The sequence below is a fragment of the Cygnus atratus genome, chromosome 7 (assembly GCF_013377495.2).
Source record: "Cygnus atratus isolate AKBS03 ecotype Queensland, Australia chromosome 7, CAtr_DNAZoo_HiC_assembly, whole genome shotgun sequence".
Lineage (NCBI taxonomy): Eukaryota > Metazoa > Chordata > Aves > Anseriformes > Anatidae > Cygnus > Cygnus atratus.
In genome coordinates this window covers 24,552,499-24,579,234 of record NC_066368.1, presented here as the reverse complement: position 1 = coordinate 24,579,234, position 26,736 = coordinate 24,552,499, and the positions used below count along the sequence as shown (strand labels likewise).

General features: G+C 46.8%; 1 protein-coding gene across 4 annotated transcripts in view; it reads right to left on the bottom strand.

Moving 5' to 3' along the window:
- Nucleotides 1–26,736, bottom strand: part of MICU1 (mitochondrial calcium uptake 1) — a 96,976-nt gene that overhangs the window by 5,690 nt on the left and 64,550 nt on the right. For all 4 annotated transcript variants that reach the window (XM_035540253.2, XM_035540272.2, XM_035540305.2 and 1 more), the window contains 4 exons: nt 23,656–23,738; nt 19,339–19,536; nt 7,267–7,404; nt 1,432–1,540 (listed from right to left, as the gene is read on the bottom strand). In XM_035540253.2, the coding sequence (XP_035396146.1) occupies nt 1,432–1,540; nt 7,267–7,404; nt 19,339–19,536; nt 23,656–23,738 (528 nt within the window). The remainder of the gene's footprint in view (nt 1–1,431; nt 1,541–7,266; nt 7,405–19,338; nt 19,537–23,655; nt 23,739–26,736) is intronic.

Genomic DNA, 26,736 nt, shown 5'->3' with positions numbered 1-26,736 from the left:
CAAATGGCCCGGGGGAGCCAGCCCCAGAAAAGGGGCCCTCAGCCCCCCAACCCTCCTCCTTGTCCACGTGAGGGCATCTTCCAGGCCGCTCCCAACACAGCCGCCTTTGGCCACGCGTGGGCCACTCCATCGCAGAGGCTTGCTGAGGTCACAGTGGCCACCACTGCCCCGCCTTTGCTGCGGGCCCTATAAAACAGGCCCCCTGCAGCTGGCCCAGCACTCGCTGAGCATCTAGGCCCTCTGACTGCCAGCTTGTGCGGCAGGAGGAAGACTAGAAGAGCAAGGCGAGCAGCAGACCTCCTTGGTGTGCGAGGACGGTGATGCCGCCCGGTGAAGCACCAAGAAGGAATGCACCTGAGCAGAAGGAGATGTGTCGTGGGCGGAGGGATAGCGCCGGCGGCACAAGAGACACCAGTGCCCAAGGGACCTCTGGCGCCCAGCCCACAGACACATACAGGCGGTACCACTGGCACCGCAACGATGCGGGGAACAGGCCGGCCCCTCACACACCCAGCGACAGGGGGCCTGGGCCTCACCATAGGAGCAACGGTGACGTGGGGCGAAGGCGGGAGCATCAGGCAGACAGCCGCGGGGAGCAGAGGCGTGCCCATAGTCCGGAGCACAGTGCGGGACCCAGTAATGGCCGTAAACCAGAGGGCAGCGTCGGACCCATGCATGAAAATCAAGCCGACGGTGGCGTGGGACAGAGGCGTGGGACTGGACAACCCCCTGGTTCGGCACCCTGGCCTGAGAACATTCCGGACGGAAGGCATCCCGTTTGGGCAGTCCCGGGCTTGTTGCTCAGGCTCCACCGCAAGCATTAGCTTGGAGCCACCAAACACCACAGACATCCCGCAGGCTTGCCTGCAAGATGTCCTGGCAATAAACAGCTCTTGCCGATGCTCAGGGGTTGTGTGAGTGCTTCTTTTTTTGGGTGGGGTGGGGGGGGTAGGAATGGGCTAAAGTTGCGCCAGGGGAGGTTTAGGTTGGATATTAGGAAGAACTTCTTTACCGAAAGGGTTGTTAGGCATTGGAATGGGCTGCCCAGGGAAGCGGTTGAGTCACCATCCCTGGCCCTGGAGGTCTTGAAAAGACGTTTAGATGTAGAGCTTAGTGAGCTGGTTTAGTGGAGGACTTGGTAGTGTTAGGTCAGAGGTTGTGCTAGGTGATCTTGGAGGTCTCTTCCAACCTAGGTGATTCTGTGATCTGTTCAGGCTACGCGTTTCGGCATTTTTCACTCTATACGTAAAACGAGGGAAGTATAAAACCTGAAATCCCTCTTTATCCATGCACTGCAGAAGTTAAACCTCTCATCACAGAGGAACTGCGGTCTCAGGACATTTTTAATCCATCAGACCGGGATTGTTCAACCCCTCTCTAAACCCAAATACAAGCTGTGAACCGTGCTGCCTGCCTCTTGAGTTTTAATACCTTTATCAAGCGAGGCTCCAGCCATATGGTAAAAGCTCAACGCCGTGTCCACATCGTTTATGTTCTTCAGAAACGTGAAGAAGCTCTCCACCTCCTCAAACGTCAGCCCCTAGGATGGAGAAAAGATGGACTTAGTGATGGGAAAAGGAGACTGTGACACTGCTCAGGTAACAAATGACAAAGGGACTCAACCACACGAGCTTGCAGCTGGGGTCCAGACACTGCTACAAGCAGGATCGTGTAGGCAGACATGCCCGAGTGAGTTTTGCTGCTGGTGGCAGGATACTGCAGGGCTGGATCTGTTTGCTCTATTTTACTTGTACAGTTCTTGGGCTGCAAAACGCAGCAGCCGACTGCATTGACCCCTTCAGCGGAACCACCAGGAGCTGCAGCACCCAAACTGCTCCCTCACGGCAGGAATAACCCCCCAGCCCTCCTCTCCGGAGTGATACATCAGCTTGTCAAGTGGAATTCAGGCTCAGCCTCCTCCTGTACCATCTAGTGGGAGATTGATGTACTGAGATACCGAAAATCCTGACTGCATAACACAGTGGGGTTCCGTGGTCCGGATGGAAGAGCGCACGCTTCAGCTGGGGCTGCCAAATACTAATTTATATCATCTGTTGTAACCCTGCTCGAGCCGTTCCCAATGACTTCCAATCAGGTGAGAAGTGACCTATCTTTTTTTTTGAAATATACATCACATTTTTTACAATCTTCTCCTACAGACACGGTGCCTCTGGAATTGTAAGCAGAAGAACTACAGACAATTTGCAACCTACCTAGGAGTATTTCAGCTCATCCCTGTCCTCAGCAAAACCACGGACGTGGCAGCGCATGGCTGACACGTCGCAGAGCACACCAACAAGTGCAACAGCAGGCTTTGTGAGCTGGATTCATGGGTCCAGACCAAAGAGGATGCACAGTGCACACATGGACAACGTGTAGGAAAAAATCCCCACTCACTGTACAGGGAACTGTTTTCAAATGTAAACCTGCTTTCCAAGCGGTGTGCTAACAGCTGTATGGCAGAATTAAGTAATATTTTTCTTCTGCTAGGACAATATATCACATACTTTTGCAGAAGATAGTGCAAAGATTCCTGTTTTGAACAGCATATCTACAGGAGAAAAGATCTTTGCAATTCAGATACCCATCCCAACATCTCCCTGCTGAGTGTGGGACTGAGCAGAGCACTACAAATTTGGAACCCCTGAGGGAACCAGGATCCCTGTGGCCACTTTCAGGCCAGCAGAAGAAATTACACCCTGACTTACCTGATCAGTTGAGATCTGCTGTTTGCAGCAGTGGCCACAAGGCACCCCAACCACCACTATAAGCAAAGAGCCCAAGCTCAGCATTTTCCTGGATTTTCCAGCAGGAATGGCAAATATCGAGGCCAAGCAGCATTGCTGCTTATGCAGAGTGGCCCCTGGTTTAGTACCGTGGTTCCTGTTGTTTCAGCCAGCAACACGAAAAGTTGACATCCTTACATATGTAAATTTGTGGTCCTTGTCACCAGTTAAAAAGCAGAAGCCACAACACACGGAGGCATCTGCTATTCTAGGCTTTTACGTGGACACACATCCTGAATCTCCACAGCAAAAATCTAGCTCGTGTTACAAAATTCAATGTATTATCGATGAATTTGATCACTGAGGCTGGCATCAGCATCTACTCCTTCCCAGTTACAAAAAATCGGAGAAGGGAACGGGTGCAGAACCGTGCTGACAAGTTGCCAGCTGCGATGATCACCATCAGTCAGCAGCCGGGGAGGGGAATTCATCTGTTCCCTGTCGATGCATCTGTCGGCACTGCTTGGGCTCTTCATAAGTCACTCATGTCTCCGCTGAAAGCCCAATAAACATTAACCTGCCAAAGGGCTCCCTCCCTGGTTCCTCAGGACCGTTTCCATCCCATCTCTGCTTTAAAAACCAACACAAAAACCCTCTCCCCCAAGAAGAAAGCCCTCCAAACCTGAGGATCCCCTCTTGAGGAGCCTCTCTCTTGCTCTGCTGATATCGGTGGAAAAAACGCTCCTTTTTCCCTTTTTCTCCACTTCAAAGCTGCACTGATCAAGCTGTTAATTCACAAGCCTGAATCCATGCTTTCTATTACTGGCACGATGAAAAGGAAAAAGTGATGCATAAGCAGGCACACTCTAGAAACACGTATATGTATATCTGCTTGCAATATGCATCCTCAGGCAGCTCAAACACTTCCTTTCCACCTGGGGAGAACTGCAGGTACCCAGAGCAAGGTGGTATTTTTCCTCAAGACCGATACAAGTGAAGGTAGATTATCAGCTGTACAAGAAAGCCATTCCCCAAGGCAGGAACACGGAATAACAATGCTGGAAAAGGGCTCGAGGTTAGCTTAAAGGCATGGCTGTAATGCCTTGCAGGCTGGCGAGGCTGCTGTGCCCAGGCTGGATGATGGTACCAACAGCACTGCGGGGCAGGTGTCCTCAGGAAGCACTCACAAGGTAAACTGTATTTGCAAGGTAACGCTGGATTAGGAAGCTTGCCAGGTGGGTTTGGTGCAATTCACTATCCAAATCATTGTCCTCCCACTTGCTTTGAAAGAAATAACCAAGCCAAAGCCCCTGCTGCTGTTGACATAGAGCAGGGTTGCAGCAGGTTAGTAAACTGCGCGGATAACGATACAATGCTGCTCTATAAGTGTGAAACAAAAGGATTTGGTAGAACAATTCTTCCTGCAAAACACTCACATCAAACTGCTCTGACCACCATGGCGTTCAGTGACAGTATGAATGGTGAGGTGGCCAAGCAGCCTTAGCATCTCTCTGAGGTCTGGGACCCATGGGAGAGCAGAAGAGAGCAGCAGCTCCATCCCTTTTCCACGGGAGAGGAGCAGACTCTGCAATGGCTCTGCACAGGGCGAAGTCCCGCATGCAGAGGAAGAAGCACTGCCAGCATCGAGCTCCTGCTGCTTGAAGTGAAGAATGCTCTCCAGATTAATCCTGCATCCATCTACAAAGACAACTCTGCGAGCACATCCCTGGATAAATTAGCTAGGAAGCTCAAAAGGCAATTAACGTGGCTCTGACTACGGCAGTCCTATTTCTGAAAAGAAAATTGAAGCTACATAAAAACACCGACAGCAGCATCAGGGTGATGCCGTAAAAGCACAGAAGCATATTTAGACACAAAGTGCTGCACACAAATCTGCAAGGGACGGGTCTGTTAAAATACCCCGGGAGGGGAAATGCTTTCATGGAAAGGTTCTCTTGGATAAAAGATGATGCAAAGTTAGGCAGCAGGCTGGGGGTTTCTGCGAGCTAAAACCTGCTGAAACCGATGAGTTCAGTGCCTGATTTCTGTCCTGCATCACCACTGGCTTTGAGCTGCCCTGGTTGGCATGTTCACCTGCCTCCTGCGCAAAAAAGCCAGCACTTCTTGCATGCTTTGCATCTCCCCAAACCACTGCACACCTTGTTAATAGAGGGGCCGTCTCATTTTGGGTGCTCCATTTCCCCTGGTCTAAGGAACTGTGTGTTGTCTAATAATCCCATTTCTCAAAAGCATCAACTCTTATTTTCCATTTCACAATTTCTCTCCTTAAAAGTTACAGAATAGAGAATAGAGAAACAAGATGCCTTGCTCTGAAGCTGGCTGTTACCTACAAATAGAAACACAACCTGGCTGCCTGGGGAATGAGCAATGAGGTGGAAACAAAAGTTCTTCCTCTGCCACAGATGTCAGGTGTCTGACTGACACATGGAAGGAAGGGAACATCTGCTGGAAGAATCCTTCCAAAAATAATGTCCTCTGACTAATTTCTCATACACCCGGCTACTGCTCGATACGTATATGAAGCCACAGCAAAGACTTGACAGTCTGTGAATGTAACAGTAGAGCTGATGTCTTCTGTCACACAGACATCACAGCTGCCAAGCTGCAAAGCATTTTTCCCTGAGAAATCAACTAATTCCTGCTAAAACTCAAGGGGAACAGAGGTATAGGAGAAAAAATCTGCAGTGTCTTGCTCAAAAATTGAGTAAACAGACTCAAAACTGCAGCCTTGGAAACTCCGATGGTCAAAGAGCTTGGGAAGGGAGATTTCCTTGTATCGACAGGCAATTTCTTCCATTTTTCCACTGGACGCTTTTTGGCCTCTCCTGCAGTATTTACGGTGAAACAATGCATCACGAAGGCACCTGAGCTCAGGCCTCCCCAGGGTGTTAGGACAAATGAGACACTTCCAAAATACCGATACTGCTGACGAGGTTCTGCTTGAAATCAGCACTCTGGGGATGTCCAAAAGTGCTGAGCTTCTGTGCTGTGCAGGGAGAGATCAAAACTCGTTTGATGCTGTACGTTCAGCCCCGAAGGAACAGAGACCACCGCAGCTCTCAGCAGCACCATCTGGGTCCGAGCGCTTCCTGAGCTTTCCTGGAGCTCACAGATGCCAAAAACTCAACATTTCTGACCAGTGTAATGTAAAAGGCTTTGATAAATATTAATTTCTGAGATGAGAAAGCTCGTTCGTGGCAGAGGATCTTGATTTATGGCTTCCACGTTCACTCAAAACTCCTACAGCTGGGTACAGGGAAAAGCCTCCACACACACACAAGCCCTCAGATAAACCAGAGGAGGTTTTCACCTGGCCAGGTACTGGAACACCGTCATCAGGAAAAGTCCCTGCAACCAAAGGGTGACAAGGAGCTGCCCTCAGGGGCTGTCAGAGACCTTTTAGTGTACGTGCCCTGCTGCTTCAGCGTGCCCAAGTTCTCCTCCGTAGCCCCAAGGAGAACAGGAGAAAAAGGTCACTGGTGCAGCTTTGTGTGAACTGAGGATTCCTGAACATCACAGGAGTTTAGGACAATTTTATTTATAGACCCCAAAAGGGATAAAAAAAAGGACTAGACCCCAACACTTCTGTCCCGCAACGTGCTTTGCATTGAGAACTGTCAAAAAATAAACACCAGTTCTAATGTCATCAGGAAGTGGCTCTAAAACAGTCGGACCAACCCAAAACATAGCAAAGACCTTCCCTCCATTCTCATTTTGGTTAATTGTATGTTTACAACCTAATCAATAAAAGAACAATCCATCTTTACCAAAGCAAAATACTGAAGTAACTTGGCACCCCGTGCTTGCCTTACCTGATAAAAGCACATCCTCTTAGTACAGAGATTTTATCCCAAGGTCTCTCACTAAATTAACCGGTACAGAATCTGCAGCCTTATTCCTCTCTAAATCATGACTAATTCAAATAATTTTTCACCTAAGTTCATAAACTAAATAATAAACTGCCCAGTCACAGCATCTAATTAAACCAAGGTCGAGCCAGTAATTAGGTACACGTCTTCAGAGTTTATTCTGGCTCCAGACCAGACTGCCATTTAGCAGACATAAGCTTTGAAAACTACAGCATCCATTTCAATAGGGACAAGCCCAAACCCTCATCAGGACACCAAGCACCGCACTCCCACCTCCTGCATCAGATTTATCACCTGCGAAGTCAGCATGTCTCCCCACACTGCTTCAAAAGGCGCGGGTGCTTCTCTCTACAAGACGGATTGCTTGCTGCAGAGGGAGAGATCTTTGCACATCAACCTGCTGCTTTAGAAAAGTAATTTCCTGCACTCAGCCCTGTTCATGGCAAACCCAAAATCTTTGGGGTTTCTGTCCCTCTCTGCCACGAAGCATCATTCAACCCCACACAGTTTGACACCATTGGTGTCATTTCTCCTACAAGCTTACCCACTGAGCCTGACCACCAGCTCATCTCTCAGCATGGTGAGGGGTGGCTGTCCCCTCTCCCCCCCAAAAAAAAAGGCTTCTCAGATTTGCTGCTAACACCACTGACCTCTCCGTCTTGGAAGTGCTTCTTGAGCTGCTTCAGCATGACGGTGAGCTTCTTTGACTGCACCCCACTGTACGCCAGCAGCATGCTGCCGAACTGCCGCTCCGTGATCCGCCCGTCCACTGGGTCGTGCCTCTCAAACTGGAAGGGGGAAAAGAAAAGAAAACAGTGGTGTTAAAAAGGTTTGGTAATAAAAAATGAGCATCACAGAAAATGCTGCTTATAGAAGAAATTCTAATACATCTGAATATTTGCTTCCACCGGGACTGTTTCCATCACTAAGTCAACATTTTCTTTCCATGGGCAACTTCTTGAGAAGTTTTTGCATCTTCTCCTAGTTTGTCTTACTGGGGACAGTATTTGTAGAGCTGGACTTGAAAAATCAGGATGATTATTTGAACCTGAAACTTAGCTAGTGTCTGCAGGTCTCCAAAAGGAGGGGAAACCAAGAAGAAAATACTAAGGTGCTCTTCACGTGAGCTTCCAGCTTGGACATCGGAATAAACACCCAAACAACTGGGCTGTTGCAGCAACTTTTTCCTGCTTGCTCAAAGAGCTGTGCGGGACTAAGCTAAGCGTGCAGGTAGAAGTGTGATGATTGCTTACAGAGGGGGCTGGTAGCAAATAAACCAGGAAAAAAAAAAAACACTGTAAAAATTAAGCCATGTTGCAGCTTTTCTCTGCTTCAAGTCCCGTACAGGTGTTCTCCTGGCCTTTGCTGCAGGGCAGGAGGGAAAAGCAACTCTCCCATTCTGGGCAGGGGCTGCGTTTGAGCACCAGGTCTCTGCTCGAGGAAGAATGCAGATTTCATCTTTTCCCTCCTCTGTGGCTCTACAGACACGAAACACCAGACTTCAGCAGACTCCACTTTCACAGAGCTCAGCACTCAGAATCCCTTACGTGATTTCCTTAGGATATATCAGGAACTGTGCAGCTGATGACAAGCCTGAGGATGACACTTAACAACACAATTAGTTTTTCAGCTCCTCCAGAACAACCCATTTAGCTCGAGAGCACTGCTGATTTGACACGACGTTGCTGGATACGTTGGCCATTTCTGCCTCGATCGCACTTAATTACACCACTGACACAAAAGGCAGCATGGCACCCAGCTGAGATCAAGGTGGGGAGCACGGGGATGAGAGGCAGCAGCTCTGCCCACGGTGCTTTCATCCCCTGTGTAGGCAGAGCTGCAGAGGCTGCTGACTACACACGGGTCTCACGTGCACGGGTTTGTGCATCCTGGTCCAAGGAGCCAGGATTTAGGAAGATGCACAACAGCTGTTGCTAGCCAGGAGGATCTGTCTGACCTCGTGGACTTCTGTTTGAGTGGTGCAAGCAGGATTTGGGAAAAAGATGGTTCTTGAGCCTGCTGTCTGACGCAGGCCCTGGCATTTACTCAGACCACAAAACGCTGGCCTCTGCCCTTCTCGCGTGCTGTGGAAAAGAAAAAGCTCATCTGGAGGAAAATCTTGTGTTCCTCCTTACTAAGGAGAGACAGCTGTCTCTGCCACGCTTATGAGGCTTGTGAAGAAATTTTACAATAACCAAGAGACGTAAAAACAGTCTGCACTGTTTCAAAACCAGCACTAACTTCTCCTATAACACTCTTAATTTCAACCTAAAAGACACGAACCAGCGCCTTTCTACCAGCAGCCTTCAAATACCCCAAGTTTTAGCACAGCAGGTGCTGCTGGCACCACCTCTCACACAAAGAGAGGCTGGGCAGAGGTCAGCCAAACGTGCACATTCTGCGTTTGGCCACTGCTCCACTCCTGGCACTGGGATCTTTTTGTACTGCAGTAAAACCAAACCTGACAAGTGCTGTTGCATCAGCTGCCGAAGACATGAGCCGTGGCACACAGGGAAAGCCCTTCTGGAGGCAAGTCCAACCTTTTTGCCCAGCATCTGTTAAAAATAAGTAAATATTCAAGTACAAAGACCTCACCAGCTCTGGGCAGCAGTATGAAGATGCGGAACACAACTAGCACACCAGTGCTTGCAGTATTTTTGGTCTTTTACAACATTTATTTTTAAAAAATGGGATTCAGTGTTCCCCTCTGCCTTTTGGTGTTTGAGTTGCCATCAGCACCCATCCTACAGGAAGAGCCTCTCTCACAGCAGACCCACTGCAGGAGATGAAAGAGCTTCATTTATTTACTTATTGATTTATCACACAGTTGGGAGATTGCTTTAGATTTATCTTGATTCTGTTCTTTAAGATGTAAAAAAAAAAAAAACCTTATTGAAATCTCTTTAAAGCACAAGATAATCCTGAGCCCTGGTTAACAAACCAACTCGTTCCCTTGCCCTATGGGCTCCAAAACTGCTTCTAGCTTGGTGTGCATTAACGAGTCAAAATACCACGCGAAAATTATTCACATTAAATCAAAAAGCCTGGAAACCAGGGAATAAACGTTCATTACGCTGCGTTTATCTTACTTTAAATGAATGTCTTTAGCATTTAACCGAAGCACTCCCAGATGCCTGAAGTCAATACCTGGCAGGCAGGCATTGCGCTCATGTATCGGCAGGAGCTCAGCGGTGCTTATTGCATTGGACAGCCGAGGAAGGGGATGGCAAGCAGCTGATCTGCGCCACCGGTCAACAGCCAGGCTCCGACCTCGAATAGAATCACCGCTGAGCTGAGAAAAATTTAGTCACAAGCAATGGGTAAAGAAAGTTCAAAGCTTGCCACCAGCTGGTGTTGGAGGTGCTGAAATTAATTATGGGAGGGATGAGCAGAGGAGATCATTTAAAGAAAAATTCTAGTGAGAAGAAAAAAGGAAGTTTTTTGGCTTTAAATGATTTGTGAGAAAAGCCTTATTTTCACTTCTAAAACCAAATACTCCTCTGGAACAGCCCGTTCCCCAGCTACCTGCCTGGAAGCAGATGCGCTTGATTTATTTTCTCCTGCCTTTCTCGAGTGTCTTCTGGACTGCTGAACACTACTCGCCCGCTGTCTCCAACTTGAAAATGAAGGTGGGTGCAAAGTCCAGAGTGGTTTTCTTTTCAATATGCCATGTACGGCCTGTGAACAGCATTAAAACCCCACAGACACTTTGCAAAGCAGAACAAACTTCCCTTTCCCCAGGCAACCATGTCCCTTTGCCTTCATGCCTGTGACGTTACTGTGCAGGTTCCTTCTCCCATCACTCGGAGGAAAAGAAAACCCACGAGGATGTGATGCAGGGCAGGACACGCCAAGATCTATTACCAGCAAACAAGTTCTCTGATGGCCTTTTTCCCTTCCATCCATCTAAAGAAAGGAAAAGCATGGCCAAAGCCAGCGCAGGGGCAGCTCCAAGCACTGGGACGCCAGGAGGAAGCTCCTGCTCTGCCCAAGGGCACGCATGCTCATGACTAACAACGCATTTTGAGTTATAAATTGAGGCTTAGGAGGGATTTATTCGCTCTGGCGGGTTGGTTATTCTGTCAGGATCACACCAAACACGGCTCTCGGGTGAGCTGAGGGTCCTCGGACAGCTCCCAGCCGCTGCCACTTGGTGCCAGCAGCGGATTCTGCATGCGCACACCCACACGGCCGCAACTCGTAATAAAATGTTTTGATATTTTGATATTCATTAGCACTGGCGTGATGCATGGGGAAACCCAGCGTGCTCCCAGAAGGGTGGAAAGGCAAGGGAAAGGGGCATAGCCCCAGGAGCTCCCAACGCCAGCCTGAAGCAGCTTCCAGAGCCTGGTCCACCACACCTTAGGGCACCCTCTGCAATCATTAAAATGACTAAGCTAAATCAGAGAAGTGTGTTCAACGCCCCTCTTCCTCCCTCCAAAAAAACATGCAGGAAAATACACATCCATGTTTCTCTCAGAGAAACTTGTTACAGATCTCCAACTATGAGCTTTTAACTCAGCTTTCTGTCTGAATAAATATGCCTACCAACTTTTGCTTCAGCACACAGAGGAAAGGTTTCAAATGAGGAGAGCAGAAGGCAAATACAAAGAGACTGTTCTCTCTGCTTCCAGATCCCCTTAATTGCAGGGCTTCTCACAGAAAGGCAATACAAGGATCCACCATAAAACGACAGACCCATAATCCCTCCGCTTCCAGCCCTCACTATTTATTTTGACTAGCCCAATCTACCTGCTCCTGTGGGAAATCAAACGCCAGCCTCTGAGAAGCACCCAGCCTGAACCAATTCAGAGGCAGCACTGCAAGAAGCATCTTTATTAAAGAAATCAAGAAAAAACTTCTTAAAGCAGGGCCATCGGTTTCCTCTCCAGTGCTCGCTGCTGTGTAATGAGGCAGCTCTGACGGCTGACGAGCCACCTGGGGTCCTCTCAAAAAGCACAGGACATGGCAAATATGCCACCACAGACTCAGGCCACCCACCCTGTCTGTGCTGACTCGTCAGGTCTGAGAAACAACAGCAAGCCAGGAGTGAGAGTTTAAATCACAGCTTAAGGCACAAGCAGCATTGTGTCTTTAGGAGCACGGGTGTGCAGATCCTAGGCTCTGCAGGTCTCGGGCCAGGGCTGTGCCGCTGCTTTTCCTGCTCAGGGTCAGTGTGGCAGAAGGAGTCCTTCAGCTGCAGTACTGCAGTGTTGTGGAAAGAGAACTTCAGGTGATACTGGTGTCTTTTTAGCTTACCCCAAGGACACCGCTCCTCCCGAAAAAGGCCAAACTTTGGTGCCAGACACCTCGGGGCAGGTTTCTCGTTTTGGCTGATTCTCCTCCTCTATACATTCGCCAGAAGCAATAGCATTAAAAAGACACGTGGGAAATTTCTACCTAAACCCCCAGTGCTGAAACCCCGTCCTCTGTAACTGCAAGCATCAGGAGGCCGCTTGTTTTTCTGGCAAATACCGCAGGGTTTTTAACTCCCAGCTCCAGCAGGCACAGGAGCTCAGCATTACTTCCACGAGCAACCCTTCCGGCAGCCCAGACAGAAGGGAGAAATCAGTGGGGTTTGTGGTGTGGGACTTGAATATAATGCACTGACTTACCCTGCGAGAGGAATACTAACTGCTGAGCTGCACGGACAGTGCGATGTCCCTAAATTTCTAGGAAGGATTCAACTGAAAAAACAATCCATAAATTCCCTAAAACCTCAATACAAGCACCTATAAAAGAAATGTATGTGTGCCACTTACTATTTCCCATTCACAAAGAAAAAAAAATCTACAGGGGCTTTTGGATGGAGAAAAGAGCATTGAGGGATGATTTTTGAGTTTATTTATGCTTGTTAAACAAACATCTAGAACAGAAATACTGCTGATACTAATTCTGCCAGTATTAAGGGTACTTGGAAAAGGTGACCTGCTTTGAAGGCGGTGTTGTGTGTGTAACAAGGAGTCAAAAGGATCTGGACAGTGATTCGTAGGGTAATATTCAGATTCACAATGTATGACCCTTTAAAGTAGTAGTTGCTCAAAGCTTTATTTGACAGGCTGTAATACATTATTTATCTGCAAACTGCTGCAGCACTGGGCCTGTTTACTGTTCTGAAGAAGCAGGCTGCCAGGCTCTCTTGTCAAGTTGCATATACAAATATGACAGGGGAAAAAAAAAAAAAAAGAAAGCACTGTTAATCTTCCTAAAACCCAGCAACCTCATCTGTCCCACCCCAAAAAAAGGGATTTGGAAGGAAGCTGTGGGGCTGCAGCTCCCTGGACTCAAGTCTAGGTTGTACAGCTGGACTGGGTCAGGAGAAATGCTCACAGTGCTACCAGCATCTTCCACCTCTATAAATACACACATATATATGTGCATGGGGGAGAAAGGGAGCTGTTTCCACAAAAGCAAAATCCGATTTTCGAATGCTTTCCCTGTTTTCCCTTTCCCTCCACTCTCCAAGAGCAGCTTAAAGTGAATATGTAGTAGCAAAGTTAAAAATTTACATCCATAAGCAGCACTGAAATCCCTGCAGACCAGGTGGTTGATAGATGCTTTTGACATTTCATTGGCCTTGGCATGGCAGCACTGCCTGCGAGGGGGAAAAAATTAATTCCAGCCACCAACAACTTGTTACGGTTTAATGAGCAATTAAAAAAGGTTATGTAAAGATGGCTGTACCTTAACTTCATCCTCATGAATCAAAATAACTCCTTGCCAGCTCTGAATAGAGCTGCATTTTGAAATTTCAAGCAGGGAGGGAATGAAATGAAGAAAATGTAAAGGAGAGGAAACTGTAATATCCCAGGAAAGGGCACGTTGGATGAACTGGAAGGAAGCCTTCTCTTGACTGCCTGGAAAGGAAGGGAATGAGCCTCAGCTCCCGCTGCTGCTCTCTGCCCTGCCTGTGTTACTGCCACTTCTGCCCTTGAAAATGTTCCTGGTACCCAAATGTGAGGAATGGAGAAGCTTCTCCATCCTGCATGCCTGCTGAACAAGAAGAAAGCAAAGATCAGAACCACAAGGAGCTCCCGACCTCCCTGCAGCAAGACCCACTGGCCAGCTGCACGCACCCAAGCCAGTCTGAAAACACGAATCAAAACCTGTGGAATTGGCACAGTTTTATTAAAACAGATCTCTTTCACTGCCGGTGAGATTTATGCTGTTTCTGCTTGGCCTTGGTGCTCAATTTGCCACGAGAAAATAAACCCACTGCACTTCCAGAGTAAGGTGACCAAAACGTTTGCTCATGCAGCAGAAGGATGATGCTGAAGTCAGAGACTCCTGATCCCTCTGGGGGTTTAGTTTTCAGGTTCCACTGAAGTGCTCTGCTGCCTGCACCAGAGGAGGGCTCCTCATGCTGCCCGGCAGGAGCTCGGGAGTAGATTTACACACACTTCATAAAGCTGCTTTGTTACAGAGCAAAACCCTCTCCTGGCACTAACAATGCAATAAATAGAAATCCTAATAAAATCCTCAAACAGCTTTCCTGTAGAGCTGCTGCACCAAGCGCATTTCAATCACCTGGTGCATGTTCAAGCAACAAAGCAGCACTGCACAGCTGGGGTGCAACAAACCAGGCATCATGACAGCTGCTGGGATCATCAACCACCCCAAAGGAGGAGATGGCCAAGCTGTCCCCATGCATTTGAGCAATGTCCCAGCAGCGCTCAGTCCCCTGGCAGCTGTGGTGCCCCAAAGCACACGTACTGTCAACCCCAACTTTCCCTGTCTCACGTTTAACAACAGACCAAGCAATATAGGGCTTAGTGGTAGATGAAAATGACCGGCCTCAGCTTTCTCCAGTGACTCTTTGCATTTACTGAAACAGCTCAATTTCCCATCTCTCTCCTTTAAACTACCCAAGCCACAACCTCATAACTTATTATTTTTGAGATTTTTTTCCCCATAGTTACATCCCACTTCAGCTTACCAAATCTTGGGCTGACACTGGACAAAAACAGAGCGCTAAGTTTTCCCCAAACCCTAACAAAGAAGGCAGTATGGTCAACTGGAACACTTCAAAGGACCCTTTCCATTCACATGCCAGGACAAAAGCACACTGACAGCAGCTCTGAATGGCATCAAAACCATGGTGAGTGCTCCAAATCATTGCAGCTACCTGTCTAGAACCAGCTCACATAGCTGGGTGGCAGAGGACCATCGCTGGAAGTCTCCCCTGTTTTCATCCTGCTTTCAGCTGGTTTATGTTCCATCCCCTGCTCCAATTCTGTGCGTTGCCTGTTTTTAATTCTGTGCTTTACCTGGCAGCCACTGCTTGCCTCTCACCGTCCTGAGGGATCAGGCCACCTCCTCCTGCCACAGCAGCTCTCAAGTTGTACAGCACCTGCAGAGGTACTTGTTACTGCGCCTGGCTCCTCCTGACATGCATCCCCATCCTCCGTTGAATCTCTCTTCCCCTGTGACAAGCAGAGGCTCCAAGAGGTGCATTTTCAGCTGTTTTTAACCACCACCAAAACTCTGCAGCAGTCTGCAAGGCCATAGAGCAATAAGGCTGAATGCAAAAAAACCCCACAACTTAACTGAGCTGCTAACATTGTAGTTTTTGTTAATTAGTACAGGACTCAGCTACCAACTACCCCAGTGCAGGGATGCAGAAGAGGAAGGCACTTTGGGACAAATTATTGGACTAAAATCAGGTTGTGAAGCTGTAGAAATGCCTTCTGAAGCCAGAATATTGGTTAAGACAGGGCTGAAATCCAAAAGGACCTAGGGTTTCTAATGAGAAATGAGCAGACGGAACAGCCTGACACCATCCATCACCCCTTTTTGATAGAAAAACAAGCCAAGCAGCAGTGGTATCAGCACTCCTTGTGAAAATAGGCATTTCCAGGGTAAAAGCCGTGCTGCACAACCTTACCTCTCCAGCTGTGGCATCAGCCCCACAGCCACAAGGTGTAGGGTTGGCTTAGTACCTGCTTCACCCATTCAGCTGAGAACAAATGCCCTCCCCCAAGTAACGTGCAGGGAAACAACGTGCTCTAGAAATCTCTCTGCAGGCCCTTTGGAAATAAAAAAAACTTGGCTAAGGTTTTACACCACAGGCACCCATCTCACTGCTGGCAAAAGGAGACCTGAGAAAATAAACCACAACTCAGTACGGAGATGAAATCACTGCTATTAGGACATTTTGGGTTACCTGTCTGGGAAAGCAAAGAGGTGACACCGATGTGTTAGCTCTATGTTCTCTACATCTTGCCTACATCTACTTGCAGAATCACAGAAAAACTTAGGCTGGAAGAGACGTGTGGGCTGGCTGGGACTCCTCTTAGTCCACCAAGGACACGGGGATATCTGGGACACCAACGAGCAGAAATAGCATAACCGATGATGTCAAGTCCTATCCATCTCCCTAACTCGCAGAACAATTTCGGTGAAAAAAACACTACTGAAGCCAAACACAGCATACAGGATGCGATGGCTGCAGAGCCCACACTGCCTTGCTTACTCCAAGCTTGTCACCATTTGTCACACTGACAAGAAGAAAGGGAGTTTTTCCAAAGCTGCTAATACAATGCAACATCAAAGTGGTAAGAAAACGCCAAGGACTTTGTTGGGAGCCTGTCCCACTGGCTGGGTTGGTCCCTAATACACAGCCCTAGCTAACCCACAGCAACTCACAACGCAGCAAGGACTCCCAGTCTGCTCATGCCACAGCTTCCTAAAGGTATTATTTCCTATGGCACAGATAGAAACTCATCAACAGCAGGGTTGGTGCCTGTTAGCGACTCTCTCCTGTAGGAAGCAGATGCACTTCGCATGCAATTTCTGGTCTGGAAGACAATAAGGAAGCAGTGAGATAGGAGCGAAGTCACCGAGGCAGCCAAACCACAAGAAGTGGCAATAAGCTGTTAAAAGCTTCTCTTCTCCCTCTGGCTGTGGTTACTTTGCTCATCCTTTCCTTGCACAACTGAGCTGATTGCTACGTCTTCATAAAGTGAAGCAAAAGGGAAGGAGGCAGTGGCCACGGTTACTTAACCATGCTGTCAGCACTTCACCCTTCTGGGACACTGAAACGTTCGTGGCTTTGTCTCATCTAATCACTCTGAGAAAGTTTCTGCTCAATCTTCGGAAATACACATATAAAATATTTTGGGAAACAGAAAAAATAACCAAGACCAGTAAGAGGAAAGTGGGTGCAGGTGGTCAGAAACTACTGTTCTACCTTCACAGGCAACAGAAGAAACTGATTCTTAAGTGTATTAACTGCAGATATGCCTGGATTCTGAGCTGAAGGGAAAATAGCTTTAAGAAAAGTCTTATTTCAAGTAGAGACCTTTTGGATGAAGAAAAAGTGAGTCCCAGTTTGAGAACAGATGTCCTGTGCCACCCAGAGGCTGCACCATCCCCAGGACAGATCTTCAGACATGTTGATGGTACATTCCCCCCGAGCCTATTCTGGAACTGAGACATTTAAAATGAACACAAATAGGTTTTCAAATTCATATCCCATCTTCAGGCCGCATACTGATTTTGCTAAGCCAGTCAAGAATCAGCAGATGAGGCCAGCAGAGCTGTCACCAACTCCTTTCTGCTCCTCCCAGCCCACTGGTAGCCCCAGCTACCCTGACAAGGGTCCAGAGACGACGTGCACGGGCAGCTGGGCACTTTCTGATGGATCCAACACCACTGTGCTCCCAGGGTCATCACCCAGAGACAGACACACAACACCAGGGAAGCCTTAAAACTTACCTGAGAGCTACCTGTTGCTCTGCAGTACAGCTATTTCCTAACACCACCTCTTAGGCTCTTCTGATTCACACAGATCAGGGTAAATACTTGAGGAACATCCCCTCTCTGACTTACCATGTTTTTTAAGGGGCTGAGTTCATTAGAGCCCTCCTTGGAAAAGGAACGACATGAACCCGTTAGGCACTTGTGTGAAAAGCCACTTAACCGTGAACAAAAACAACAAATGCAAAGTAAGGAGAGAAGGTGGGAGATAATGTCAGAAGAGAGAAAAGCACGAGAGGAGAGCGACTACGTTACATAATGCTGAGGACAGAAATAGGTCTGTTGCCTAAATCAATGAGAACTACGAACAGAAAAATCAGGTACTTTAATACCGTGAACTCAGGAAAAAAAGACATGTTTGGCAGAACAAAACTGTTCGCTTTCCACAGCTCATTTTTTCAGTTCAAATGAGTATCAAAAATGCTAAGCACAGCATGGTACTGTGTTCAAGGGTGCCCTCGTGAATTCAGTAACAATGCTTTTAGGATATTAACTTACCAAGACATCTTATCTTGTACTACCCCAAATTAACAAATACCATCTTAGAAAGGCAGCTAAATGTTCACTAGAAAGACGGACAATTGGCTGAAGTCACTAAGAACTAAATTAGAACTGAACTGTTGCAGAAGGAAAAGAACAAGTACTAAGAAACTAAAAAACCCGTTGCTTCTTAATGGTAACCTGTGGAGGGAGCACATGACTCCAGCACAGGGTTAGAAATAATCCTCGAGTGCCTGCTCATCGCCTGGCCCTGGAGAGAAAGTGGCAGTGGGAAGCCAAAGCAGAATGGCAAGCAAGGACAAAATCTCTATTTCGCCTCCCTTTGAGTTCAAGTTTCACCTTAGGTTTCTTAGCCTTCAACAGTATTTCATTCATTTTCCATTTGTAGAGGAGCTGAGGAACTGACACTTTCCAGTCCATGAAGAACATTCTCCTCCACCAATCTATTCCCCCTGCAGACACACAGCACGCCGCCAGCGTTAATGAGCAGTTAAATGAACTCAGCTAACTGGACAATTACCCTCATAAAAAGCCTAGTCCTTGAGTCAGTTCCTTACTTCATAAAACTCCAAATAGAAGAGGGAATAAATTCAGGTTAGGTTCACAGTGGCTGACTTGACGGCAACTTAATAAAACGCCGTTCATTAGCTGGATCCCACAGCCTGAGCACGTGGACATTCACACACCAGGCAGAAGCCTTAGTGACCTCCGAATGCTGCCTTAACCAGGTTATGGTTGGGAGGACAACTTCTCGAGCACAAAATCCTCACTTTTGATGCAAATAAAAACCTGGTTTTACCCAAGCCAGCTTGAATCTGCTCCAGAAAAGTGCATTGCATTAAACCAAGTCAGTTCCAGCTGGGGGCCGAGACAGACCCCAAGTAATCCCTATTGCTATTCCTACACTCACATTATTCAAAACCAAATTTTGAAGCCTAGTGCTTAAAATCAAGCTATGCAACTACGAGGAGGAGACCGGGTGCTGCTGTTAACTCACGGTGATGCAAAGAAAAAAGAAGGCATTCAATTAAATTGAAAGGCAGAAGAGGCAGAATAGATGGACATTTCTTATTGAATGCTTACACAGCAGAAATGTTCACAACAGTGAAGCAAATGGGGAAAGAGTTTTGTGAAAGTTATAACCGCTGGTCCTTCCAGGCACAGTCCACTCACCAGGACTGAGACAAACCTGCCTTGGTATGGGAGCAACAGCCTGCTGGCCACCTCTTGCCTTTTTCTAGAGCATCTCAGTCACCACTTAGGCAGTGCCAAAGCTAGGCAAGCCCCACATGGAGGGACACACACCAGGACCTGCCTCCTGCTGCTGCAGCTCCACAAGAGCTCCAAAAAGTTCTCTGCTACTGCAAAGAGCTGAAGGTGTTCCTGGGGAGCACCACGCTCATCACAAATTCAGCACGGGTGTGCTGCACTGCCCTCTCCCCGTACACAAAAGTAACTCAAACCTCCAGTTTGAGGATATCGTGCTGCAGCTTGCGCTGGAATTCGAGGAAGTGGGAGATGGTGAGCTTCCCCTTCAGATCTGCCCCGAAGAAGTATGTCGTCAGCGCAGAGTTGAAGCCAGTCTTCAGGGTGTTCCCAGTGGTTGATCGGTCTCTGTGGCGCATGCCCATGCTGGTTTGGGAGCGAATGATGCTCTGGACCTTAAAAAAATAAGGAGAACGTTAGCACCAAATCCACTTGGATTGGACTTATGTTAACCAAGTATCCTGGTTAGCTGGCACTAGCTCCAGCTAGCTCACACCCCACAACGCATCTGGGTTATCAGCAGACGGATATTTGCACAAACACAGCCAAGTGTGAAGTCACGCCCTGTAACAGCGGTATCTTACAAAACCCTCTGCTCTGAGAATCGCAGCAAACCATGCCGTGTGCATGTCCTGGTCAAGTTCCATGGTTGAGAGGCTGAATAAAACACCCAGAAAGTGAGAAGTCATGAGCAGGGATGGGGGAGCAGCTGCAGAGAAGAGTAAATGAACATTGCACACAGCCCTGTCTTTCAAAATGTCTGGAGACCACACAGGAGAGGCGCAGGGTTTACCAGTTAAAAAACTCTTTCTCTCAAGCTCTCGGCAACACGTCATGCCTTCTCAAAGGCATCACGCAACTCGAACAGATGCTACGGGACAGGACAAGGATACCCAGGACAAGTTCACTGCCCCCTAAGACAGGGCAAAAGATCAAACTGAAGGATGCAACAGCTCAAAAAATCCAAGAACTCATTATTTTAAGTGTCCCACGCCAACGTGAGGGGTAACCAAGGCAGATGCTTAGTGCTATGTATTGTAGTGGTAGCCACAGAGTGAGAAGGAGAGGCTCTGAGAGAAGGAGAGGCTCCCAGGGGCTTTCTGGAGCTCCAGCAAAACCCACTGCTTCGCCTTCAGCCTCCTCCTCCTCCTGCCAATTTTCTTTTGAAACAGGCACTGTGATGTGAGGAAGGATCTTGTCCTCTGGTTTGTAGCAGCCCTGTAAATAGCAGCTCCTTATTTTGCTTTGTGCTCCGCTTGAACCATGAGCTCCGCACACACGTTTGAGGCAAATATTTATAAGCTGTCTGAAGCGATGCAGTTTATGACCAGCTTGGAAACCTGCCCCTACTTCTGCAGAAGCAAAATGTTTACCACGCTGCAGACGGTTCGATAGAGCTTCTTCTCCTGGGTGTTATTTACACGGCATCTGAGGCCAGGCAGACCCGTGGCCCTCTTTCTCTCCCCATCCATAAGAAGCCCCAGACAGTCTGGACATCCATCTGTGGGCACCGGAGCCAAACCCATTTGGCTGGTACCTATTTTCGGGAATTCTCCTAATACCCAGAAATGCAGGCAGCTGCCACAAGTTGTTCTCCAGTCCTGCCAGTGCTGTCCTCCCCCACAGCTCATCGATCGTACGACTCTGCACAGGTGCTTTGCTGTCGTCTTTATTTTTAAATGCATTTCAGCTTAAGTGTTTGATCTCTTTCGTCTTTTGGACCAGACAAGGGGAAAAAAATCAAGGAAAATATTTAAAAGCAATGGTTTGTAGAGAAATTATAATAACACTGCCTGCAAGTTAACTACTTTTCATCCAACATTTTAATTAAAAATAGGAGCGTAAACTAACAATTTCTGGTTTACATCCTGAAGGATGAAAAGTTAAAGACGATCCTGATGCAGGCACCAAACTATTTAGCACTATGCACTGTGTATATGCATCAGCAGGAAAAAATCTGAGGCTCTTCAGCGAGGCACAAGAAATTAATATCTTCCTGGTGGGTAGTTAAAGCCTCTCACTTGCATATTAGCTCCATTACCACAAGTGATTTTTTTTTCCTTGATGAACACTCAAGGTTTGCAGATGTTAATGAGAAGAGAGACCTGCTGTTGGCTCTCTCCAAAGACGACATGTGAAAACAGAGTATGAAATTCATTCCCATGTGCCCACAGCCAGCAGTGATGGTAAGATGCTCGAGCCCAATCTTTTCTTTCCCTTTTCCGCAAAAAGGCGTTGCTCTTTTAACCTGATGTCACTTCTAGTGGCGTATTCCCTAGGAAAGGGCAATTCTGGCTGTCCCTGCCAGGTACAATGTTTATGGGACAGATTTTCAAACCCTGCCATCCTTAAAACGTCCTGAGGCATTTCCATAAGGAGTGAGAAAATATTTATTTTAGAAATGATTGTGTATGTGCTTATACAAAAAAAATATATGTGCCTCCCAGTGAAGCTATGTGTTTACCTTAATTCTGTTTGCAAAGTGCAGCAAATCAGTTATGCTGCTATCTGCAAGGAGCAGATGGTGGCAATTTGCTTCAACTAACCACTTGGGTCAAAAGGCTCATGTTCTCCAACGCTTTTCCTGGCTTCGATATTGTCAGGTTCTTCTCACTTCCCAAAGCAGTCCCTTCATCTTCTGACTCAAAAGCTCTGGAAGATCAGTCTTCAATACATTCCGATGCTAAACAGTAATTTTATTCCTTTATATAGATGCAGTGACACATCTAACGAGCTTAACAAAAATATGTTCCCCTTCCTGAGGATTTTTGTGTGACTTAATGCACAGATACCTTCCTGTTGCCTACCAGATGATTTGGGATTACTTAAATCTATTTTGTACTTTCGTCTTCTTAGCACTTCCAAAATATGCATCCTTTCTTTAGCTAGGTATTAAAACAGCCAAGCATGACACCTGCGTTAATACCTTGGCCTTCACTGCAATTTTAGTAGGCAGCTGATTTCCCATTTTCCTTAAACTCATTTATCTACACAACTGATTTCTCTTTAGACCATTAATAACTATCGTAAAACACATCTTGAACAGTTAAATATGAGATGCCTGTGGTGTAGTACTATATTCATGTACTTGGCAAATATAGAAGGAAGAGCAGTATTTTTGACTACAAGAACTTGGTTTCCTGTTTTCCAAGCTAAATCTGTGTTTAGGGAGGCAGCGCTAAGCAGCATGATATCCTGGGCATGGCTAGGTATTCAAATCTGCACTCAATGGAAAAAAGAATGAACTCCTAGATTTATAACACAAGTGATCACTTCAAGATATACCACACTAGAGATAAGCACACCCCACTGTTATCGCGGTTTGAAGTTTGCATCTAAGAACACGCAGTTAATCAGCTCCGTTACACAGCTCCAGAGCAAACTAACAGCACCAAACCCAAAATAATTTAGGGAGGATGACAGCAGAAGATTGGAAGTGGCGGTGGCAAATTTCACAGAGCTGCTTTGCCACTAGTTCTTTCCATTTAGAGCAAATGCCCCACGCACGACCTCTCACAGACTCTTCTGAAGTTAAGCAGTCATTCAATCAACCTATAAGTAAGAATTCATAACTACATCATTTGGGGCTGCTTTGTTCTCATATACCACCAAACAGCTTTCCACTGTCTCCAAACTGCAACACACATGCCCTCCAGCATAAAAAAACAAGGGCAGGTTATTTTTCTGACCATGGAGTCTTCTTTTCCTTTGCCCTGAAGCAACAGCTTCCACTCACCCATTAAACGCACAGCTCCATGATACGTGGGGTTAGAAAAGCATCAGGGACCCCATGATTATTTGGTAGATCAGGAGATAACAGAGGTGGCAACTCATTATTAAAAGTACTGGTGATGGGAAAGTTGAGTTGCATTACAACTGCAGACGCCATTTTTTTCCCCACTGACAGCTCAAGTCTTTGATAAATTCTCACCAGAGCAGTATCACAAATCACATCTTACGTGAAGGGCTCACTTGCATCAGACAGCCAGACTAAGCTCCTTTAAGAGTCAGCCTTCAGGCTCCCTGCTAAGCAAACTGCATGAAGCAGGAGAAAACAACTAATGGGGACATCCTCTCAATAAATATATGTTTTTAGATTACGTTAAAATAAATGGCTAAATTCTTCTTTGAAGCTGACCGACCAGTCCTGGTTATTCTCTGAACACAAAAGTAATTAGTAAAATAAAAGCTATGGAAGAAATTAGGGTCAGAGCCCTTTGATACTAGTTGAGCAAAAAAATTCTTTGCCTACTTCGGAGGTGACACCTTGTAAAGATACCTTTGGGAGAAAATCTCAGGAAACCGGAATTTGTACTTAAAGTTGTCCTGGTTGAATGAAAAAGTACTTTGTGAAATGACCAATAAAAAAAGCAGAAACCAAGGCACAGCAGCAGAGCACAGGAGGAAAAGCCAGAAGCCAGCAGTAACCAGAAATATACATCACAGTAAGAGAAGTGCTGCAGAGACAACCAAGGTGTTGCAGCACGAAAAAGTCACCCTGCCATTCAACTCGCCTGCTCGAACTCTTCCATGTCCACTTCGCCATCACCATTCAGGTCAAACATCTTGAAGGCGATTTCAAAATTCCTCTGGGGAGCTGCATTGAAAACACCCAATAACAAAGACCAGTTAAAGAAAATAAAAGCACAAAAAGGGGCACGGGTTACAAGTTCAGAACAATTGTATCCAAAAGCAATTTTCCACAAGTTCTACAAATGCCCTGGTGCTGCTTTTACCAAAGGTCTAGACGAGGACGTTGAGGGGGAAGGAGATGTTTCTTGAACAAAATTTATTCCATTTACAGATGGAAAAAGCAAGAAAGCGAGACACCACCTCATATTTCTAATGAGAAATCAACAGAAAATGATTGCAGAGCAAGAGTTGAAGCCTTTTGGATGTGGTGTAATACAAATTTGGCCAGCTGATGTCCCTCTGGTGCCTGCAGAGTGCTCTCTGTGCTTTGTGAAGCAGCTGGTGGCAAGGAACAGGCCTGGACTTTGGGTACTTCTTTCCGATTCAGCTCTTGTCACTGCAAATTTAAACAAATCATTGCCAACCCTGTCTCAGTCCAGTTATAAAACCAAGACAACACACGAGCTGGAGATCACCAGCTGAAACCCAAACGAGACAGCACAGGACCTTATTTTTCATGACATTTAGTCTACACTGTTCTGGTTTGTTTAGCCAGAGCCGTGCAGATGCATCACGCTGACAAGTTTGCTTCAGAGCCACCCATGGCAGCAACACCACGCTCCTTGCCATGCATCCCAAGGAACATCAGTGCATTTCCATTTCAGGCTCTGTAACTTGTCAACATTTCAAGCCACACCACAGTGCGACAGTGTTTTTTTTCCCCCAAATTCAGCTAGTACAAGAGAATCTATTTTGCTCTGCTACTTTGAAATACGTGCCACCTACGTGGATTATGGTGCTTGCTGGGATTTCCAGGGAATCTTCTGGGCTGTAACGTGTGCTCAGGTTATACGAAATGATCAGCTGAAACTCAGCCCTTCGTTGCTCTCAATGTGGTTCTTCCCCCCCCAAAAATCTGGCAGCAGGGTGCCGAGAAGCATCCCCTGTTAGCCTCATTGGTTTCCATCAACTTAAACATTTCTTGAAATGCTAAAAAGTGAGAAGATTTTGTGCAACCACCTTTGTGTTAGGACCTCTATCAGACAGGGATGGGGGCAGAAAAGAAGAATCACTCAAAAAAAATTAATAGGGAATTACCTGAACTGGATTTTGTACCTAAGTTACAGCTTGAATCTAAGGCCGGAAGATTTTTATGTTGTTTTCCCCTTGGCATAATAAACTGGAACACTTTATGGCTAGAAGATTCAGCAAACACGTTAATGAGATTAGCTTTCCAATCACTTTGAACCTTACGAAGACACATAACCCCATTAAACTCGATTGCATGAACAACCTGTCACTCACCACTTGATCTATGCAGCACGTACAGCCCTGCAGTAATCAGCTCAGGATCTCCAGTTTCCTCGTGTTACGTGCTATTACTTGGGCTTCAAACTCCAAACATCAAAACATGATAGGTCTCCTACATCCACAGCCATCACCAGCAGCATGTCGCGTGTTATTTCCCCTTTCCTGCACTGTCCTGGAGCAGAAGTGATGCCTGATCTGTCCCACATGCAGGGTGGGGAGACCTCGTAGACCTCTCATCCCTAACACAAGCCAACTTCACATTCTCTCCAAAAATGCCGTCTAATGAAAGGATTCACACAAATTCCCCATTTTCTCGAAGAGCGACAACGTTAAGCACCTTCCAACTGCCCCTCTTAATGTTTAAATAATGCATCCAATTTCATTCCCTCTAATTGCAAGTACTGCATGAAAGCCTGTGGGCAATTTCTCCTCATTAGCCTCAAAATCTAGTGCTGCATTGAAAGTCATTTGCTCTGTAAGGAAATATGGGAATACACAAAACTAATCCAGTTACAAGATGCTAGGAGAAGAGTACTTTGCAGGTCTCTCTTCCTCCCATCTCCTCTGCCGGGACACACGACGTGTACGCTGAGATTGCAAAACACGAGGCCACATCCCATTCATGCAGACACGGGGTGAGCAGAGAAAGTGCTATTCACTTACCCCTCACAAAGGCCGTTCCCTTCCTTTCCCTTCTCTAAAGGCATTTTCAGAGCAGCTTATCAGAAGCCCCCGAGGACGACATCGCTCGCAAAATTAAAACGGACAGTTTTGCATCAAAATTCTGCAGGGTCATTATTTTCTAAGGACAGGAAAGTCTTCAAATTGGTAAATCTAATGACTTCATTCCTTTAACAAGCGAGACAGACTGTTTTGTCCTCTGATCCGTGCACCTAACATCAATTATTTGTAACAACTCTCCCACCCCACAGCTGTGAATCAGGGAAGGCAGAGGGCAGCGGTGACCATGAGCTCATCCGGCTCCGGCTCACGAAGACGCGTCCGTCAAGTCACATGTCCCTGGTCTCCGGGCAGCCAAAATTTATTGGTCCCGAGTGAGACGGTTTCCTGCCTCTCCTCTTGGGCATAATGGTTCTGACCAAGATTTATTTATTGGGGAAGAGTTGTCCTGAGAGGAGCTCAACCCAGCCCTTTCAAACTGCATCCCATCACTCGTGGTTACATCAGCCTCTGTGACTTGCACTTGGCTTCCTCTTCCACTTAGAGCTTGCAGAAGCCTGCAGACTGTAAAACCAGCTGCTCTCCGTTTGCCTGGCTAACTTCAGCTTCTTTTATTCTGTCCCCCAATGTTCTCTATTGCAGCATCTCTAAATTTCCCCAATGTCTCCTTAATTAGGATTGCTCAAAACGAACGCAGCGTTCCTCGTGGAATAATCACCAAAAGCATTTAGAGGACTGTTTGCTTTTAATACAGCCTAATAGCTGTCTTTATAGGGAAAAAAAGGATTTCTGGCTTGTCCCAGGTGCTACGCTGAATTTCCAGCTCTTGATTTTGCAAAGCATCTCCTCTCGAGCCTTTTTGACATTATTAAGAATCAAGGGCTTTTATTACAACTTATTTCCCTTGGGCAGCTAGGCAGGGCAACTGCATTTTCTTCTCCAACTTCCTTTCCAGTCTGTATGTGTTCGGT